Raw genomic sequence first — 20205 nt, forward strand, 5'->3', positions numbered from 1 at the left:
AAGTCCAGTTGAATGTGATTACCTACTAGCTAATGGTTTTTAGATTGTATTGCTTATTCAGAAAAGGAAACTGCCATTGACATGACAATACTTTGAGAAAATAATGTTGAACCATCATAGCGAGCTTGCTCTGCAGTCCTTTCCACTATGTCTGCTGTCTTACGGGCCACCTCTCTCAAATTGCCCACTCACCATACCCAGTGCTTCCTGCTCGCCATTTTTTTTTAAATATATGCCTCATAAGTGACATCACATTTACTACATTTGCTAAAGTTTCCATTGCAAAAATAGACATACTGTATCACCACTCAAGCCTTTCATGCTTGGATGAACACACATGTTTGTGAATCTAGAGAGGCGGGTGAAGAAGGAGAGTGGGGCTGCCAGCTCTACTTATTACAGGGTAGAACAATAACAATCATGTCTTGTTTTCTAACTGACTGTCCAGTTTGCACACTGCGACCACTGATGGGATCTTGTTGTCCAGTGGGATTTATCATTTAATGTCTAGTACCCTAAAACAGCCTAAGGCCTCATTCACACCATAGCATGTGCATTAGCGTGTATATAATGTGCATGTGCTGGCGTGTGTTTTTACACTGCATTTCATTTTGAACACACGTTCCAGTACATTCTGTACAACCTTATTTTTACTTTGCTATTGCTTTAACCATGCCATGCAATGGGTTGCAAGTTTCAAGTGGGTTGCAAATTGTCCTTTTTTTTAGCGCACACCAACGCAGCCCATGACCTGAAGCCATAGGACATAAGGCTATTTGCCTTGGGACTGTGTTGGAGTGCAATCCAATACAGTCCAATGCTGATGGCATGAACAAGTCCTAATTTGTCAACTATTTGTATTGATTGATGGCTTATGACTTACCTGTTCGACTAATGTCTATTTCCTAAAGGCACTCTAACATGTATTATTAAACTATCAACTCTATGGGGTCTATTCACCAAGCTGCCGTAGCAGCCGAGTGACTAACCGACCCGAAGCGAAGTGAGCCGAAAGCTGTTTGGCTATTCACTTCAGGCTGGTATGGCTGATACCAGCCGTATATCGGCTGAAATCAGCCGTACATCGGGTGGCTTCGGCTGGCTTCGGGTCGGACGAACATGGCAGGCTACTCGCTGCTCTTCGGCCTATTCTCATAGATGCCGAACAGCAGTGAGTGAATAACCGGCATTTGGCTCGGCTGTTCTGCTCGGTACCTGCTCGGGCAACCAAACTAATTAGGGGTATGGAGGACCAGAGCTACGAGACGAGGCTACTAAATTTAAACATGTTCACATTAGAGGTGAGGAGATTAAGGGGGGATATGATTTCCATGTACAAAATGTTTAATGGTGGTAGCAACATTAGCGATAAACTGTTTAAAATTAACTCCGTTACAAAAACTAGAGGCCATCACCTAAAATTGGTGGAAAAAAAATTCCAGCACAAGGGGTGAAGGGGGTTCTTCACAGTAAGATCAGTTAGGGTCTGGAACTCACTGCCACAGGCGGTGATTTCAGCAAATAATGTGGAATTGTTCAAGAAACTTTTGGACGATTTCTTAAGGGACCGTAATATACAGGGGTACGGGTACTCCTAGAATGAGATCCTAATAGGTTGGACTTGATGGACTAATGTCTTTATTCAACCTCAAATACTATGTAACTATGTAACCTCTGTGGTACCGAGCAGAATAGAAAAACAGTTAAAAAAGTAGTAAACAATAAAATAGAAACGATTGCAGTGACAGTTAGCTCCGCCCAACTGTTTTCTATTGGCTGGGCAGAATTTAAAACAAACAAAAAATCACCATAGGAATGCAGAGCTAGATTTCTATTGGCTATTTCAATTTGCAATAGCCAATAGCAAACCAGCTGTTGCACCCGCCCTCTGCTGCTGTCAATCACTAGAGGGGACCTAATGGAGAACTTCAGGTCCCCTCTGCTGATTGACAGCAGCAGTGGGCGTTTGCAATAGCTAATTTGCTATTGGCTATTGCAAATTGAAATAGCCAATAGGAATCTAGCTATGCATTCCTGGTGATTTTTTTATTTATTATTCTGACGGCAGACAACGGCTCCGATGTCAGAAGAAAAAAAAAGAAACAGAGCAGGGAAAGGTTTACTCTGCTCGATCCAGCAGAGTAAAACTTTCCCAGAGAGAGTGTTTCTCTCGTGGGCAGCCGGGAGCCACTATCTAATAACGGGGACTCCCGGAGCGCCTGGGAGAGTTGAGCTGCTGTTACCTGGCAACCAGGGACGATGATCTGTCTGTGCAAGTGGCCGGAGCCAGCCGTGAGATGACGGCTGGCTCCGCCGAGCAGTCAGTAGCAGGCTGTCGGCTGGCCAGCTTCGGCTTTCACCTCGGCTTTCACTTCGGCTCGATTGAGCCGCTCGGCCGACTTCGGGAGCTGTACGGGCTATAGTGAATAGCCCTTACAGCAGCCCTTCGGTTCTACTGAACTGAAGGGGACCTGGGGCCGAAGCTTGCCGAAGGATCAGCCGAAGCTACGGCTAGATCCTTCGGCAGCTTAGTGAATAGACCCCTATGATTATTTTTTTCAATCATGATCTGCAACGGTAAAGCTTCTCATGTATCACAAAAGTGGTAATGTCAACTCTCTTCTGATTTTAATACTTTTGCATCTTGAAGACAGGAATGGAAAAAAATAAACCTGCAGAGCATTTCTTTACTGTATCCAAAACTAAAAGAAAAGAATTGGCTATACATACTATTTAAATAACTATTTAATTTTGATGATAAATTACAATGAAATAAAATAACTAATTCAGTTGATTGAATTGATGCCTTTCTACTAACAGTCAGTGGGGTAGATTTACTAGTGCTTATAATAGTGATTATAGTGAAGCTACTTTAAATAGCTAATCATGTGCATGGAAAATTTAAAAAACAATATTTTTTTCCTTGCACGTTTTAACAATTGAAATAAACTCAGGTTCACTTTATTCCCTAAGCTAACAAGTCACTTAGAAAAATGAAAGTTCTCTACTCCTTTAGTAATCAACCCCAATGTCTTATCTAACTAGATAAAGTAACACAACACAACTATTACATTGCTCTTGTTTGTATCACACCTTTATGTTTACTGACTTGGCAAAATCTATAACAAGCTTTACTCATCTGCTCTTCAACTCTGATATTTGCTTTTCTGATTCACAGATACAAAAGTTATTCTCAGCAGCTTATTCAAGGAGTCATTTTAAAATAAAGATATGCGCTATCTTTTGCAACTTAATAAGCCTGCCAAATGGCTGGCGCTGCTAAGAATGTGTGAAATAGTTAAAGTGATCTTGTCACAGGGTCACTTATATAGGAAGCTTAGGCTGTAAATGAAGATGTATATTTATCTTTCTAAAGACCCGTGTCTTTGGACATTACCACTTTGTTGCTCCACGGCAACTGCTGGAAAGGTAAGTACACATTGTCAAGAAGCCAGAACTAGTCTGTGCGGCCGAGGTTCTGTGCAGGCGCCTGTGCATGCACATGTGTGCGAGCATAGTCTTGCTCACAGAATTGTGCACAGCCATTTGCCTCTATGCAGGCCTGTGCGTGTTTTTGCACATGCTTAAGGTTTGTATGCGTTTGTGAGCGTGCTCCCTGGCATGCGAGCGGAAATTACGAGCTCATTATGAGCTGTGGCACCAAATTGGCTATTTAAGGCTGTGGCATCCAAGCCTCCAGTGCTGAGTGATTGACAGCCTTCCTGTATTCCTGAGATCCTGCATGTGATTGTTCATCCGTTATCGACCCGGCTTGTTTGACTCTTCTCACTGCTCTGTGCTCCTGTGCCTATTCCTGACTTCTGCCTTCCACTTGGTACTTCTTTGTCTCCATGTTACCAACTCCAGCTTGTTCTCGACTTTGCTCCTGTTTGTCGCCTGGCACTGCTCTGCCTGCCTGTTGATGACCCGGCTACTGAAATCCTGCACCTTCAGGTCTCTGTTCCTGTGCCAGATTTCTACCCGGTAATACGAAATCACCTGCACTCCATACAGCGTACAGATCTTGGATGAATGGATGAAAGGTTGGTGCTTGAAGTGACAACACGGATGGCGCCATGTCAGATGCAGTCCATAATAGAAGTCACTAGCACGCGGCTGTTTGACGCATGTGATGATTTAATAAAAAGTGCTTTTTCTTCTTGCACACATCATCGAGTGCTGGTGACTTCTATTATAGATTTCTACCCGGGACTCGCACAAATCCCAGAGACTGACCTTCCCTGCCATGGTGATATTATCTCTGTGTACCCGCGCACCTGTTCTGCCATCCGGGGGCTCTAGGACTGGAGCTGCAAGGGAGGCCAGACTCTACCAAGGTACATGACACACATGGTCTTTTTTACAGCTCATGCTTCTTCTAAAGTGACCCTATGATGATATGCTCACTTTAACATCCTCCGCAAAATTACCCAGAAAGGGAATATTACTTCCAATTCTAATAAACAATATGACAAATTTTACATATTCTACCAACACCATTACAAGACCAAAGCATTCACTAAGCATGGACAACTTGGGGATCATAGCCATTCTAAAAAAATGATAGTTGGCAGGAAGAAATCCAGTCCCTGGGTGATCTCCTTATTATAGCTATTACTGGAATGTTATGCTCCTATTCCTTGATAAAATCTTTTGAAAATAAGATATGCAGTTCTATTTTCAGGACTTTAAAACAATAACGTATACTCAGGAGGTGGAGGGAATCCAACAGAGGAAGCGCTGGGTGTGCGAAACGCGCAGAGACTACTATCCACTCTATATCATCTTCATATAAGGCTGTTTTCACACACATAATTTGGAGAATATTTTATTGTTATTTTGTTACATCATATACTGTATCATGTTTTTCTATTATGCTCAGATAGAGCGATCAACAATCATGTTTTTTTTTTCTTTTCAAAGAATTTTATTGAGTTTTTAACATTGATACAAAAGTATGTAGCATATACAAAAGAGTGTCAATAATAATACAGAGCTATTCATCAATTTTCTATGTTCCATATTTATATGAATTATTGTACCATGTTATTTGTGTGATTTCTATGCTTTAATCATGACAGCATTGAGTGGGTTGGGGAGGTATCTTGCTATTAGGATATGCGTATCCTTCTTTTAATCTTTTTAGTGTTTTTGTAATTAATAAACAAAACTTTTTATACAAAGTAAGTTGCAATTTATTGGGTCTGTCATTTGGTGCCTTTAAAACCCCATCTTTCTATACTCTCTCTTTTTTGTTGACTGAAATTAAAGTGGTGTGGCACCAGTTACATCAGGATTTGTTCACAATATTTTGTTTCTAGTTTAGTGAATAAGGTGAAGCTTTGCTGACTTTCACCATCCAATCATGATCAAGCAAAAGTACTGTTTTTTTTTCTATTGTCCTTGCTTGTGATTGGGTATTCTAGGCAAAGTGAAATTTCACCACATTTATATATATTGTAGCAGGTCATCATGTAGAGAGCAAGGAGAGGTCCTGTCCGGGGTTTATGTGTCGCCCAGATTCCTCTCTTACACCTTCCGGAACCTATAATAGGCCCCAGGTTTTATGCTTTGCCTCAGTGGCAATTTAGTGCAGGTGAGGCCAACAGACAGTGCTCTGGAGCCTGGGGAGCAGACAGTCGCTATCTGCTGGAGCACAAGGTTGGTCAGTGTGTTTTGCTGAAGCCTGGCAAACAATAGGTTTGTACAGGTTGGTAGTCAGGACTATCGTATGTTTAGTTAGTGCCGGGACACAGCTAGGATTTTGTTTTTGAAGTATTTACTTTCTTTGAGCACTGTATATAGCCTGTGTGATTTGAATTTTGTTCTAATAATAATTTGATACTAATGCAGTATTATATACTGTATATCTACCTTTTTCTTGGAGAGAGCCTGTGCTTCTTCTCGACTTTTTGCTGCAATGCTTTCATATCGTTCCTTTATCTCTTTCACTATATTTTGAAAATTCAAAGGACAACCGCTGTCCATGTTTAGCAGCACTGATATGTCTCCAGATTCCTCCATCACTTCTTTTAGCTCCTATGGAAAAAAGGGGCACAATTAAAATAATTTTGCCTTTTTTGGACAGTATAATTTTTTTTAACCCTGTGTGTGCCATGTAGTGGATGTGTTACCCAAAATAGCTATTAAGGCGGTACCTTTAAAGCAGAACTATAAGCACCAGCATTAGCATCAGTATTCCTTTAATTCCAATGTATCCCTTACCTTTATGGGGGGAGTGTTTTGTTTGCTATTATTACTCAAAATAAATCCTTATTTTGTTGCTGACCACCAATTTGATAAGGGTGGATGGACAAAAAGCTTTAAATTCACTATGATGATGATTGGTATTATGGATGGTCAAACCTCTACTGTATTATGAGGTGCAGGAATTTAATGGGACACATTACCCTTTCTGGAAAAGCCATAAAAGATCCATATCATGTTTGATGTCTAAATTGTGAGTTCACTCTGTGCGGTAATATGCTGGTTGTCAGATTGTATAACATAGTGCTCTGGATATATAGATATAATTAGAAAAATTGTTTTTGAGGGAGTGTCAGGCAGTGTTATTGTTTATTGTTTATTAGAAAACACCTCAATACCCCTTCAAAAACTCTCAACACACCCTTCAGACCCTCTGATTATGTCATATATCTGGCTTTGTCATTTCAGTAAATGCACTCTTTTAAGGGCCAGAAAATCTGCTGCTCTTGGTAGCTGGGGGTTCTGGTTTTCCACAGAACCATGTCAGAATGAAAAGAGTCAACTCTAAGGGCCAGTGATCCCTGTGGCCTGTCGCAAGTGTTTGGGACTGCCCATGAATCTCCCTTCATAGGGTCGCCTCTTACACTACAGAGAGTACTTGATTGAAGTTCAGCATCCTAATATGTTGCCCCAAAGCATTCCACATTCACTGGGTTATGTGGAATGCTATAGAGGAGGCTGTCACATCTACACCTGCAGTGGCCGCAACTGAAAGGCTACTCTGGTGTTGAAACCTGAACCTGCAGAGGCTTCCTGCAGCTGCATTTACACCATCTTTTAGAGTCAAAGCTGGGACTCTACTCCAGTAGAAACAACACCAGGAAAGGGTGAGAGATCTGGGGAAAAGGAAGAGGGTAGTGGCATGGGCTGAATTTGTAGCCAGGTTGTTAGTCTGAAGCAAGGGAAGGTACTGTTGGGTGCTGATACTTACTCAAAAGCATAGGATAAAGAAGCGCAGATGGCTGATTCTTTACAGCAACTTTGGGCTGATAGATTGGGTCATCTGGATGAGGGTGGAAATTATTTTGGGGAGGAGGAATTCAAAGGGGTTTTCAAGCTTTACGTTAGGTTCAGCGAAAGGCATTTGAATCAAAGGCTGATTCACTTTTTTGTTTGTAAAAAAGTGGAGTCTGGGTTAATCCATGTTCATTTAAATTTGCTTGCTCATCTATATCTGTTAGAGGTGCACCGAAATGAAAATTTCCAAACCGAAACAAACCGAAAATTAAAAAAAATGTCAGGCCGAAACCGAAAATGTTTTTTTTTTTCTTACCTTTTCAAAAAAATGTAAATATTTCATTTGTATTTATTTTTTATAAACATTTTAATTGTTTTATATTTTATTTTTATTTATTTACTTTTATTAAATATTTTTTATTTTTTTACTTTACTGTTAGGGACTCTGGGGAAATATTGGGGGTTTAAACAGACCCCTGATATTTCCCTTTAAAAATAGAAAAAGGGATGGAGGACACAGTCCTCAATCTCTTTTTCTGCAGCCCCTGTTCTAAATGAACAGGAATTCTCTATACTGAGTGTTCCTGTTCATTCATAACTTGTGGACATAGTGTGATGTAGATCACTTCCCATTCATTCATAATTGGGGGCACAGCAAACATACTATGTCCTCAATTATTTACTCACTGATCGCTGAGTGCTTATACCTGCACTCCATCCTGACTCGCTGTCACAGAAGGCCGAGCAGGCGGTGCAGGCGGTACTCCCCTGCACCGCCGGCCCTGTCCCCTGTGACAGCATTGACAGCTGTCTCGGCCCGCACACCGCTCTCGTAATCTTCACAGGGGGGTGAAAGGTGCGGGAGGAGAGACGCCGGTCGCTCACATCGCTCTCCTCCCCCTCACCACTCGACCTCATGTGACAGTTTCTCTCCTCCCTGCTGCACGCTGCGCCCAGCAGGGAGGAGAGAAAGCAGGGATGCACCGCTATTTCGGCCAAAAGATGGCACTTTCGGCATTTTGCCAAAAGTTAAATTTTCAGCCGATATGTTTCGGCGGCCAGAATATCGGTGCATCCCTAATATCTGTAATTTATAAAGGGCAGTGGTAGGCATCTAGACAGGCAGGAGAGAAATAGGGATAGTCAAGTGGGAGAAAAGCAAGAGAATCATGAACAGAGTTCCCACAGTAAGCAACACAGGAAATACTGCCAGTCATAAGCAGTATGGTAATGAAAAGAGCAATAAGGATCTACAGTGCATGAAATTATAAGAAGCAATGAAAGCTTAGTTCACTGGGGTAACAAATTAAAGGAGAACTATGGGGCAACGTTTTTTGTACATAGTTCTCATCAGGTTCACCGGAGGACATAGACTATGTTCTCTAATGACCCAAAACTCAGCATATAGCGGGCTGAGAGCACTGCAGCCGGACGGATCCCAAAAATACTGTAGATATTCGAAGCGCGATGACAGCGGCAAAAAAATCCGAAAAGAGACCAGGTTCCATTGTCCCGATTGTGACGTCGGTCTTTGTGCTGTCCCGTGTTTCAAAGTTTACCATACCCGAGATGTTTACTGAAGTAATATTGCACCCTTGCTTGGACAGATGTCAGTGTTTTTTGTTTGAATACATTATTTAATTACATTTATTATTATTATATTATTGTTTTGTGTAATTATTTCTAATTATTTGTATATTATAATTTATGATTTTGTTTTCAAACGTTATCATACCCGGGATGTCTATTGGACTCTTGTTTGGACAGATTTAGGTGAGTTATTCCTAAGATTTACTAAGAATCACAGGCCTACAATGTAAAACAACATATTTCCATGAAAAACAATGTACCGCTTTGGATTGGTAAAATACTGAATAATCATACCGCCAGGGAGGTTAATGGAGGTTTACAGACATACAGGGGTTGATTTACTAAAGGCAATTAGGCTGTTCACTTTGCAAGGGAATTTGAACTTTGTAAGGGGATTTTCCCATAGTTTGATGAATGTGGTGAACATTCACTATGCAAAGAATAGCCAATTACAATCAAGGAAAATAAAAAAAAAAACAATTTTTGCTTGGATATAATTTGATGATAACTGTCAGCAGAGCTTCATCACATTCACTAAGGTAAGGGAAAATTCCCTTGCAAAGTTAACAGTCTATGTGCCCTTGGTAAAAAAAAAACCGGTAGAGTTTAGGAAATGTCCTTTACTTACATGCTCATAGATAGTGGTAAGTAGCTCTATAAAGTCATGCAGATGTCGTTGCTTTACTTCCAGTTCAGTCTTGTCCATGCTACAAGCATCCACATCCTGTAAAGAAAAAAAACACATAACCAGTTGATAGAAATTGTCATTCCTTATGCTGAATTAACATTATTCCTGTTTTTTCATTTAGGGGCAAGTAGGTTCTGCAGGACACAGCAGTGCATGGCCACACCATCTATAGGCAGGGCATATCTGCCTTTTCTATCTCAGAGTAGTTGTGCTATACAGCCACAGCGTGCACATGAGATGGCAGACCAAACCTTTTTCTTCATCCTCCTCCAAGACACAGGGCAGACAGTTGTCCACAAGTGTTGCTAATGCGCCCTTTTCCTCCTACTTTTCTTCTGTTTATCCCACCTTAGCTTTGATAAACTGCCTATGAAGTGTTGGCAGAATTATTTGATCACACAATCACTGACTTGTGCAAGAGTATGACCTTGGTAATGTGCAAGCATTCCTTCTTTCAGATATTGAGGATGAGGAAGATAGCACCATGGCCACAATGGAAAAGGAGGATGGCAAACAAAACAGCAGCAAAGGAGGATTTTGCCCAGGAGCAGGGTCAGCTTGCAAAGGACTGGAGGGAGCTGCCATCCTACCCCGCAGGTAGAGGCCATTGCTATCCTTAAGGCCAGTCTACAGAGCTCTGCAGTGTGGGATTTTTTTAATGTAATAGCTGCTGGCAGCACCTTTTGTATTCTGCAACATATCAGTTAAAGTAAAAGTAACGCCATTTGGGCACCACATGGATGAGAAAACACATCACTCTGCACCACAGAGCTCAGTGGGATCAGCATCTCAATGTGTCAAGTTGGCAGAAAAAGGTCTGCAGTCCTCCCCATTCCACACTTTTCCAATTTACCATCTGCAACCTCTAATGACAGGGAGGGAAGTCTTAAAAAGGGTTTTATAGGAATAGGATAAGCCACTTCAAGCAGGGAAAGGGGTTATGGAGCTGCAGTGAGGAGGGCCAAGCAAATGCTTGAACCGTTTCAGAATTCTCTGGGGTCTATTTTATACTCTCACTGGTGTCTATTCCATAGCTGCTGGAGTGGAAGAAAAAATCCACAAATCACCCCCATGCCCAGCATCTTATTGCCAACCCGATAAAAGCTGCTCCCATTCCAGCTTGTGGAATCAGCCCCTTTATGGACACTTATGGCCTGTGCTACACCCCAGTGGCAAGTACCCAGCCACAATTTTTTTCTCCAGAAGGCCATCCCTGCCCTTCACAAGTATGTGGGATGTAATGTGTATTTGTCGCTGGATTATGCCCATGGAAATGTGGTCCAGTAAGCATGGGCATATCCTTCATTGCACACTGAGTCAATGTTCTGGAGGCCGGGAAACATATAGGATGGGGCACACTGCTGAATATGATTATGGCATGAAGACAGGTTCTGGGGAGCTGGGGTTTTTTACCCTGCCAGTGGCTCATCATCTAGGACACCTGTCCCATTTCGGTGCCTTTTTTCGAGGTGACTAAAATAGCATGCAATGAGACAGGGATTAGTGGCGCAATACCTTTTGCGTTTATTTTAGAGCACACACGGTGTGGCCTACTAGATGGAATCACTAACAAAATATGAACTACAGCTTCTTTGACATTTAGTGCCAAATTTATGGCCTGGACGGTCACACATTTACATCTGCCCACCTGCCATACCTTTTATTTTTACAAATTTAATTATATACACTTTAATTTATTTTTCTTTATAGAGGATGTCCCTTTCCAAGGCAGAACACAATTTAAAAGTTAAACAGTTAAAAATTGTATTTTGTTTGAGGAAGGTTGCAAGGGAATGTGACCCCTGTAGTTCGTTCAATGTGATCAGTTGTTGGACATAGCTGGCATAACATGCTGGGATAAGCAAAGAGACCTGGTAGATAACTGTTGCAGAAAGGTTCTGATCACTCTAGAAAACATTAATTCCAACACCTCCCATAGTTAGTGGAAAATGACAGGCCTGGAAGGCCCCACAGATCAACAAACAAGCAGGAACGGCAATGCAAACTGGGTAAAAATACTGGCAGGTGGGAAGGGGGAATTTCTGGGGCCACCACATTTGGTGGGAGGCTCATTTCCACTTTGGTCCTTGTGTGCCTTTTCCTGTGAGTTTTTCTCAAGGGACACGAGGAGAAGGGTAGGCAGCAGCAAATTGAGCATACATTCCTACAGCCAAAGGCGGCCCACCCTTTCCCAGAGTGAAGCCTTAAACTCAAAGAAGCACTCACCACCACTCACCCCACCATCTCCTTAACAACCTTCCGATGCCATGTTTTTGCTGGAGTGGAAGAACAAAAAAGTCCCCCAAACCCCCCTCCCCTACAACACACATCTGTATACCAGTTTGGCACCTTAACTGCTTCCATACCAGCTGGCTGTTCCTGCCCTGGTCAAGCAAACACAGCAATCTTCAAAACATGCTGGTAATCTGGCTTGTTGGGAGAACCTGGATTCATTTTCATCTTCTCTGTCTTTAATCTGCATTGTGGAAATTCTTTTTTCTCTTTCACAACTCTCCTGAAAACATCACACAGTAATTAACTGTAACTTTTTAAATAAGAAATCTAGTTAACCATAATGCAGTTTTATTGGCAAACCATGGGAATACCGGATTATTATGGCAACTGTATCGAGCAAAGCCTCTAGTTCTTGGCATTTAAAGCTCTATTAAACTTTCAATTAAAAGTCGCCTAAACACAGTGTGCATAAAACAAAAGGTTTGCAAAGACTGCTGCAGAGAGATCACTGCTTTTACACAGATGCCAACAGTCCTCTGTGCAGTGTGCTAGTGAGGGACAGGCTGCTTTATTCTGACTGTGGCTGCATTTCAGCTAGAACAAATAGTAAAGCTGGCCATACACATGACAACTTTCAGGCAAGTTCAACCACTTTCGATCCACCAGGAAATGAACATACCATCCAAAGTACTGTAGTTGCCTAAGATATAAGCAATGTGCCACCCAGAAATTTGATCAATCAATCTGGGCTATAAATTGACAGTTTTAGTACAGGCTATTGAAAAATAATGATGGAAACCAGAAAAGAACTATGGCAAATTAGATAAAAGTGATCATATTTATTTGCCAGGTTCATTCAAGGCAATTTAAATTCCATCGCTGTGTCGCCGATCAAAACCCCACATTTACACATTCAATAGCCTGTCATTTTGACACCAGCTTGATTGAAAATGGTTACCGTTCCCAGATAATTCCCTGTATATGTGGCCAGCTTTCCTTTGCAAACCTTTTGTGTGTTTTAATCTGAATGAATTTAAGTGATTTTAAATGAAAGTTCAATTGGGCTTTGGGCTTCCTCACTCTCAATCCTCTAAAGTGCTTTGTCATGCAGACATCCTTAGGTAGCTGCACCCAGTTTTGACAACATATTCTGAGTCACAGGACCCCTCACATAAAACCTGATTGATTTTTTAAATGGATGTGCAGCCGCTATCTACAACAGAGATATGTGAGAGGGGCAAGCAAACCCTCAACTCTCTCAGGGAACATTTAGTGAACTTCGGGTTCAGAGATTCTTGGATGTTGAAGATGTCAAAACAAACATGAACACATTTGGGGCTGCAGCTGTGACTTTGGTTTGTTGTAAGAAGACATCCCCTCTACAATTGCTGCTTTTCATTCTGGTGTGGACAACTAACAGCAGCTAGTGAGGGATCCCTGACTGCATTGAATAGATTTGCAGATACCCTGTTTCCCCGAAAATAAGACCTACCCCAATAATAAGACCTAATACTATTTTTGGGAATTGCTAAAATATAAGACCTACCCCGAAAATAAGACCTAGTTGTGACCATTCCCAGGGCCGGTGGTGGCATATGGGGGAACTTGAAGAGCCGCTGGAGAGGCAGGAGAGAATCAGCGGTGCCAACAAAGCCAGCGCTAGAGGACAGCAGAGGGAGCATAGCCACGTAAGCCGATGCTTCCTCTACGCCGGCTCCTGTCACAGTCGGAGTGATACCAAATGCACTCCGCCTGTGAGGAATCGATAGTGAAAGTGTGCTTCCCTCATTCTGGCCAGCGATTGGTTAGCAAATTGCTCTTGGAAAGGTACGGCACCCCTGATCACCATATTTTTGTACATGAATACATGTAGATGTATACAAAATAAGACCTACCCCGAAAATGAGCCCAAAAAAATGTAAGACAGTGTCTTATTTTCGGGGAAACACAGCATTTCTGGTCAGGTGCTTTGTTATATTTTAGTCCAAGTTGTCAATAAAAAATTAGATAAACACAAGGGGGGAAATTCATGCAAACTGGAGCAGATAGAATCTGGAGCAGTTGCCCATAGCAACCAATTAGCTTCTCTTTTAGGATTGCTTTCAAAGCTTTCAAAATGAAACAGAGAAGCTAATTGGTTGCCATGGGCAACTGCTCCAGATTCTGTGTGCTCCAGTTTTTATGAATCCCCCCCATTATAGTGTTATGGCACTTGTCATTTGACACCAATATTCTGTTTTACAAGAATATTGTGCACAATTACATTTAAAGCTTATCTCTGCGCACAAAAACTTTCATTTGAATATATCTCTTAATAGCCACAAAATGTATACTGTATAGCCACTCTGTGTGTAACAAATGCCTTTGCAAACCTAATTATTATAATTTACGGGTCTGTTCACTAAGCTGCCGTAGGCAGCCGAGTGAATGACCGACCTGAAGTGAAGTGAGCCGAACACTGTTTGGCTATTCACTTCAGGCTGGTACGGCTGATTTCAGCCGTACATCGTCTTGCTTCACATGGCTTCGGGTCGGCCGAACATGCTCAGTTCCTACTGCCACTATTAAGGTGTAGATGGCACCAGTTTGCCCTTGTAGCGGCGATCACAGACACTTAGCGGTCTATTCACTAAGCTGCTGTAGGCAGCCGAGTGAACAACCGACCCGAAGTGAAGTGAGCCGAACACTGTTTGGCTATTCATTCAGGCTTGTACGGCTGATTTCAGCCGTAGATCGGCTTGCTTCGCATGGCTTCAGGTCGGCCTAACATGCTCGGCATGTTCGGCCGACCCGAAGTGCAGAAGGAGTTCGACTCAGCCGATCCAACATCTGGATCGGCTGAGCCGAACCTCCGGCAGGCTACTCACTGCTGTTCGGGCTATTCTTAATGATGCCGAACAGCAGTGAGTGAATAGCCGAATGCCGCTGAGCGGCATTCGGCTCGGCTGTTCTGCTAGTATAGTGGGGATATTATCATAATGCTGTACATAGCCTGGGCAGAGAGCAGAATTGTGGGTGAAACCCAGCAGGCCCTATCCACAACAGGATACCTGCAGAAATGGGGCAGATACAAGACCAGTCACCTTGCACAAGGAGACAGAACAGCAGTAACCGGTCTTTGTTACAGGAAGCTCATGCGCTGAGGCAAGGTTTCAGGCTGGATTACTGCACAGATCTGGAAGAAATACACAAAGCACATCAAGCATCAAGTAAGAATACATGTGCCTTTTTTTATTTAAACAAGATTTGGTTATCCATGGAGTTCAACTTTAAATGGCTATTGTTTTTATATTTGTGATCGGATTTGAAATTAAAAAAATGTTCCTTGCTTTGTCTTTCCGCATATGCTCATTTGGATTGTATGCAAATCATTGTTACATGAACTCTGATTTTATTCAAAGTGAAATTTGTTACACATTATGATGCGAATAAGATTTGCACTACAAACAACAAATAGACGTTACAGTACATCTACAAGCCAGGTACCTCAGAATATTAGCTATTGAATGTTCCTGCGCTCACTTCTTTCCCCTAGAATATATCAAATGCAGGCCCAGGAAAAGGGAAATTCCGGGTATTCCTATAAGTGACACATCACTTGATTTACATGTTCTGGTTTGGCGTGCCTTAAGCCAATTTTGGGTGTTTTATGAGTGAAGAACCAACCTTTTTAAAGACATCTTTATTACAATGTAAACACATTAATTATAATTGAAAATACATTACAATGCTTTTTTTTAACAGGGTGACAGATAAACTGGAGCCTTCAGGGAAAATATTATTGTAATAACATAATTAGCTCTTCCGCTAACCCCTTAGTGACACAGCTTCAGAAAATGTTTTCACTTCTGGGGACCTGAGCAATTCTGCCATTTTTGCTATGTGCTTGTTTAACCATAATTTCCATCTTCCTCATGCATTGCACCTATACATACTGTATTATATACATTTTTTAAAGGACACAATGGGCTTTAATTTGATGTGACATATGTATACATAAATGTTTATTTTTTTATTACACAAAATAAAAAAAAGTAAAAAAAACCAAACATCTTTCATAGCTTTGGCAATAACCTTGTGTACATAATTAGTGTAGCTGACAAAGTAATTCATAATAAATTATTTTATTTGTCCTTATTTATTGCATATATCTTATGTCTGGTTATAGATCACAAAATACAAGGATTGAAATACAATTTTAGTGTGGAAAAATTTTAGAATGTGGTATGTTTTGTCTCCTATCTTTAATAGCTTCCTCGACACTATGGGGTCTATTCACAAAGCTGCCGAAGGATCTGGCCGTAGCTTCGACTATTTTTTTAATTTAACTTTATTTTTTTAACTTTTTTTACATTTTAAAAACTTTTTTCCTTTTTTTTAAATGTTTAAACATTGTAAAAAGTTTTTTTTTTAAATTACTTTTTTTAAACTAGGGGGCACCAAGGGGTTATTTTTTTGTTTAAAGGGGCTTTAATACTTTGTATCTCTGAGGAGAATATAGTATTCTCCTCAGAGATACTGTCAGCGAAACTCCCGCTCTGCGCATGCGCAGCTGAGAACAAACACACGCAGGCGCAGCTGAGAACAAATACGCGCCAAGAGGCGCACAGGAAGTTACATCATAGATGGATCCACTGCCCTATTTAAGCCCAGCTCAAACGCCCACTAGTTGCTGGTCTGTCTTGTCAGCTTGATCGTGTTCCTTGTCTCCCGTTTAGCCTTCTCCTGTATATACCTGATTCCCCTGGATTTGACCTGTTCCTGTGTAAACGACCATCCTTGCTTGCTGCCTGCCTTTTGACCTCGGACTGTTTTGGATATTCTCCGGCCTGCTCCCTACTTGTACTGAATTGGATTTCATGGCTTTTGACCCCGGCTTGTTGTGACCTCGATTACTGGACTTTCCTAAAGGACTCGTGCCTCTCCCTGTCTGCCTGGCCTTTGTCCTCAACCTCAAAGGTCACAAGACACGAGGTGCAAGAGAAGCCTCCTCTCACTTCGGCCTCCCTACCAGGTACGTGATAGATACTTTGAATCACTTTTGTAACACACAGCTGGCTAGCAGCTTAAAAAACACAGTGAGCTGCTGCCGACTCTTTGACTCTCACGGCCCTGTGATCACAGCGATCAGCTCTCACTGTGATCACAGGACTGTGACCACCTAATCTGCTGTTCAGGGTCTGCCTCCGCCCCCGTGGGACCCATCAACAGCAGTAACTCAATGAGCGCTGGTTCCTTGCTGGACCAGCGATCTTTTTACCGCATGACAAGATTATCCCATAACCAGTCATTAACGAACGAAATAAAAGGTGCAGCGATATAAATGCTGCACCTTTTATTTGCACATACAGTAAACCAAAGTTTTGCCATAGTCTGCCAAACCTAATTCTGGTGCTAAATTAACCAAAATGGTGTCCGCTTATCTCATCGCTACATGACCATGCAGACCCTTGTTGATGAATGAGCACTAGAAGTACTATCTTGTGTGCTACAAGTACCAGCAGTCAGTACACCTGAGGAAACTCAACCAACTAATTGACTAACAGGGAGCAGTGCAAACAGAAGGGGAATTAACTGGTTAAAACTAAAAGATTTAAAAAATCTTGCTTGCTTAATGAGTATTGTCAGCGTCACTAAAATGTGTAATGTCAAAGATGGGTGTATATTCTGCTCAGCATTGCTAAGGTAGCTTGAGGAGCGTATTGATGGTGCTAAATCTCCTCAGCATGTCCACCAGCAGGTGGGTGGAACAAACAGAGGGGGAAGAGTGAGTTGCAGCTGCATTGAATGCTGGGACCTGCATGGTCAATTATTGATGATGTAAGAAGCCACCATTTTGGTTTGGTAAGCAGGAGAGTTAGGTTAGGCAGACCATAGCAAAATATTAGTTTACAGTTTATAGAAAAAGGTATACCATTTATATTGCTGAATTAATAAATATGCTAGGATTATTACAATATTGATTTTTTTAAACAAAGATCTTTTAAAGGAATAGTTATTCATATTATTACAATGAGATTTTCCCTGAAGGCCTTAGATTTTCTATTACCCTGTATAAAATACATTTTAATAAAGTTATAATTTTAATTATTTCTTTACATTGTAATAACGTTGCCCTTAAAAAGGTTGATTTTTAGAACACCCAATGGCTTAAGGCACTTCAAACCAGAAAATGTAAATCAAGAGATGTGCCACCTATGTATAACCTGAAAGATGTAAGAAATTTCCAGGATTTTTATTTAATATGTTCTGGTAGAAAGAAGTGAGCACCAGAACCTTGAATATTGATTTTCAAAACAAAGTTGCAAATGTCCTTTAACCACCTGCAATCCGGCCGTTGTAATTAAACGACCGGACAGGGGCTTCTTGTATGCGAGTGGGCTTTTTTAAACATCCCGCCCTGCTCGTGCCCGCCGCTAGGCAGAGGGCACGAGCGGGGAAACAGCCTGGAATGTAAACAGCCAGTGATGGCTGTTTACATACAAGCGTTTGGGCATATGTAGAGACGCCCGATCGCTTGTAATATGCGTGCGGGTGTGCGCCCCCCCTCCGTTGCAGCGGCTGCTGGCGATCCCGAGCTCCGCTGTGCCTGGTGCGAGCACGGGACCAGCACAGCAGCTCTGCATCACTTCCGCATTGCTCTGTCACTCTCCGGTACAGAAACCGGAGAGAAGCTGGTGAAGCAGGTCTCTGCTTCATCAGCTTCTCTGGGGGTCCCTAGGTGACATTAGGGGTCTTAAAGACCCCTGATGTCTCCATAAAGAGGACCTGACACTGAAAATTGGCTATTACAAAGGGGGCTTGTTAGTCCCCTATGTGATAGCAATCAAGCCAAGTGAAAAAAAAGGTTTAAAAGAATTAGTTATAAAAAACATATTAAAAAAGTAAAAGTCACATATAAAGGTAATACAAAAAAAAGAAAAAATTTTTTTTAAGTCCCCCGCCCTCCACATACACATGCAAACATGCGTCGAGTGCTCCTACGTGCGGAAACGGCGATTGCATCCATTACGCCGCACATGTTACATATCGCGCCGTGAACGTCGCAGTGAGAGCAATAATTCTAGGCCCATCAATCACTGATAACACTAAACTGATGAGCGGTAAAAGTTTTTAAAGCGTCGCCTATGGCCAATTTTGGGTGTGGTAGTTTTTGCGAGTTTGCGGGCGCATGCAATTTTTAAGCTTGACATGTTTGGTGTCTATTTACCCGACGTGACCCCGTTTTTTATATTTTGCCAAAAATTTGGGTAATAATAATTGTTTTATAACATAATGTAGGGAAAACAGTTTTTTCACCGAAAGTTTCGGTACTTTTTTCATTATATAGTAAAACATAAAACCCCCAGTGGTGATTAAATACCACCAAAAGAAAGCTCTATCTGTCCCCAAAAAATGGTATAAAATTCATTTCAGTACAGCGTTGCATGACGGAATAAATGTCAGTCAAAGTACCGCAGCGCTGAACACTGAAAAATGGCCTGGACAGGAAGGGAGCGTAAGCACCCCGGTCAGCAAGTGGTTAAAGCACTTATCACTTAAAGCCCATCTCAGGGCAGTGATATGGACAACTGCAAAAGGACCCCACCTCATGTGAACAGTAGAGGAGAGAAGACTCGAGATAAGAGCATCACATGACAGTGACTTTAGGTAAGTAGAAAGGGCATTTATCTTTAATGCTAGCGCCCAGTTAGAAGAAGTGGGAAGGGGTTAGGTGGATGCTGGAGATGGGCTTTAAGGAATGCTGGGATCCTCACTGAGTTGACTACCTGTGATCTTTGAAATACAGGGCTCAATAATGGGGGATAGTGAGGGGATAGCTCTTTGTGTTGTTGCATGGGGATTCTACTAAATAAATAGGATGCTGATTATTTCTGAGTCACTGACACATAAAAAGAATGAAAATCTGAAGTTCTGACTTTTTTGGAAAACTAGGTGGTGGTGTGGTGGTTCATACTAAGAAACGTTGTTTTGAGGACCCTGTGCAGGAAAGGCGCCTGTGGCATTATTTAACTGCTTGAAGACCAGGTGTTTAGATCCCCCTACCTGGCCAGGCCATTTTTCAGTGTTCAGCGCTGCAGTACTTTGACTGACATTTATTCCGTCACGCAACGCTGTACTGAAATGAATTTTATACCATTTTTTGGGGACAGATAGAGCTTTCTTTTGGTGGTATTTAATCACCACTGCGGGTTTTTTTTAAACTATATTCAGGAGAAATTACTGAAAATTTGGAGAAAAAAAAGTTTTTTTTACATTATGCTATAAAACAACTAATATTACCCACTTTTTTGGTAAAATATAAAAGACGGGGTCACGTCGGGTAAATAGACACCAAACATGTCAAGCATAAAAATTGCGCGCACTCGCAAAATCGCAAAAAACTAGCATACCCAAAATTGGCCATAGGCGACGCTTTAAAAGCTTTTACCGCTCATCAGTTTAGTGTTATCAGTGATTGATGGCCC

General features: G+C 41.7%; 1 protein-coding gene across 1 annotated transcript in view; it reads right to left on the reverse strand.

Moving 5' to 3' along the window:
• Nucleotides 1-20205, reverse strand: part of LOC108799101 (keratin, type II cytoskeletal 80-like) — a 58673-nt gene that overhangs the window by 13059 nt on the left and 25409 nt on the right. The window contains exons 4-5 of the mRNA XM_018570925.1: nt 9443-9538; nt 5875-6039 (exon numbers count right to left, since the gene is read on the reverse strand). Of these exons, the coding sequence (XP_018426427.1) occupies nt 5875-6039; nt 9443-9538 (261 nt within the window). The remainder of the gene's footprint in view (nt 1-5874; nt 6040-9442; nt 9539-20205) is intronic.

This window comes from Nanorana parkeri, unplaced genomic scaffold (genome assembly GCF_000935625.1).
Source record: "Nanorana parkeri isolate BGI_ZX_2015 unplaced genomic scaffold, ASM93562v1 scaffold1632, whole genome shotgun sequence".
NCBI classification, from domain to species: domain Eukaryota; kingdom Metazoa; phylum Chordata; class Amphibia; order Anura; family Dicroglossidae; genus Nanorana; species Nanorana parkeri.